General features: G+C 42.2%; 1 protein-coding gene across 1 annotated transcript; it reads left to right on the forward strand.

Moving 5' to 3' along the window:
* Positions 1-454: 454 nt before the first annotated feature.
* EURHEDRAFT_407297 (uncharacterized protein) lies at positions 455-1057 on the forward strand (the record flags this gene model as incomplete). Its single annotated transcript, XM_040780512.1, has 3 exons — positions 455-745; positions 837-885; positions 1005-1057. The coding sequence occupies 3 exons, from the start codon at positions 455-457 to the stop codon at positions 1055-1057; spliced, it is 393 nt and encodes a 130-aa protein (XP_040633592.1).
* Positions 1058-1790: the final 733 nt, after the last annotated feature.

A 1790-nucleotide genomic window follows, 5' to 3' on the forward strand; every position in this document is an offset into this window, starting at 1 on the left:
TAGGGTAAGTGTCCTGTCTCGAAATACAACTAACTAGAACCCTAGGTACGATACGAGAGAAGCCAGGTTGTGACAACCAGATGATATCAATCTGATAATCCAAGTCTGTTCTTTTTTTTTTTTTTTCTTTTTTCTCTTCTTTTCACGATGGTTCTGTGCACTGACTTTCATTTAGCATCAAACAGTGGATCATCTGCTATCAGAAAATGGAACAGTGATGAGCAGGAGCCAGTGAAGCGAAACTATAAATAGCATGTCTTTGATTGGGGTCATATACAGGTTGGTGTGATACTCAAGGAGGAATTCAGTGATGTACCAGCAAATCACATGGCTGAAGACCAATGTGTTGGTTGGCTAAATCCTGAATATCAATTATCCATTGTATCTATAAGAAGGAGACATATATCGTATGTTTCATAGGATATTCTCAAGTCTCGATTCATCGGCAATCAACATGGCCGGATATGAGTGGCTAAAAGAAGAATTGGCAGTTGCTGTGTATTACACTTCAGAAGGTGTCCCTCACCATGTTCTTGTTCAACTTCTCCATCAGAGGAACTTCACACGCACAATGGTTGCTATAAGGAACCAGCTGAATGTGATGCAGGTTCAGAAAAACCTAGGAGGGCCTTGGTCACGTTGGGATATAGATGCTGTTGACAGATGGCTGGATGAGATATCTGATGAAATCGACGTCAATGAGGTCATTAAGCCCACTGATGAAGACCAAGAAATCCTGAACAAGGTAAGTCAGTCTTTGATTGCATTTGTGGAATCTGCTCATCATATCAGTACCACATAAAGCGCTCCTTACAGATTACTTACTTTATGCGGAGAGTCGTGAGAGCTTTGGATTAAAGGGCGCCCAATTTGGCTCTCACACAGGTCAGTACTGGGTTTTGCATTGAGTGGAAATGCATGTTTATAAGAGAAAGTGCTGATTGGATAAAGATACCTAAATATATAATATAAATTCAACACATATCCAATGTCATCGTGGGCAGACAATATGCCTACAAAGAGACAAATATGGGACAGCGTCTCCGTTCTGGAATAATGTGGTGGCCTGTGATAAGAGACTTAAACGTGTTTCAGTATTAAATGAGGTAGATTTTACTTGAATGAATCTTCTATAAAGCCATTTGATCTCTATTTGTCTAATAGCGATAAAGTACATTCAATGTAATATGAAACTTGAAAGTTCTTTGTACTTGGTCATGATAAGGTAGAAAATTGATCAGAAATTCGAGCCCTTCAATTTTGATTGGCAATTTGATATCTCACACTAGCGCCACTTAAATGGATGTTCCAATCCACAATACTCCATAAACATGCATTGGCATTAAATTAGGTTTGTTACAGAAGAAATCCCCAGTCAACGACCTCTCGTGATGGCACCTGTCACTCGCCTCTCAGCCAGAGACCGCACCCTAGGCACACCCCAACAATGGGATAACAGCCTGATCTATGGCACTGCCAAACGGGCGGGTATCCGCAAACGACTGAAACCAGATAAGCCAGATAAACAGACAACCCCAGTAGAGAGCACCCCAGATGAACAGGTTACAACTCTGCCAACCTCAGTGTCACCAGACACGGACATGGATATGGACATGGATTTGATAGATAATCCACCACCAGCTCTCCCAGAGCCCCGGAGTCCGGATGGGCAGCTGGACCATGAACTGACAAGGCATGTCAGTAATATCCTACAAGCCCGGGCTACGAGTGAAAAGCAAGAAGATGAGGACATACTGGAGATTCTATCCCTACTAGATGAGAAGATCTCC

Source organism: Aspergillus ruber, assembly GCF_000600275.1.
Source record: "Aspergillus ruber CBS 135680 unplaced genomic scaffold scaffold00098, whole genome shotgun sequence".
Taxonomy (NCBI): Eukaryota; Fungi; Ascomycota; class Eurotiomycetes; order Eurotiales; family Aspergillaceae; genus Aspergillus; species Aspergillus ruber.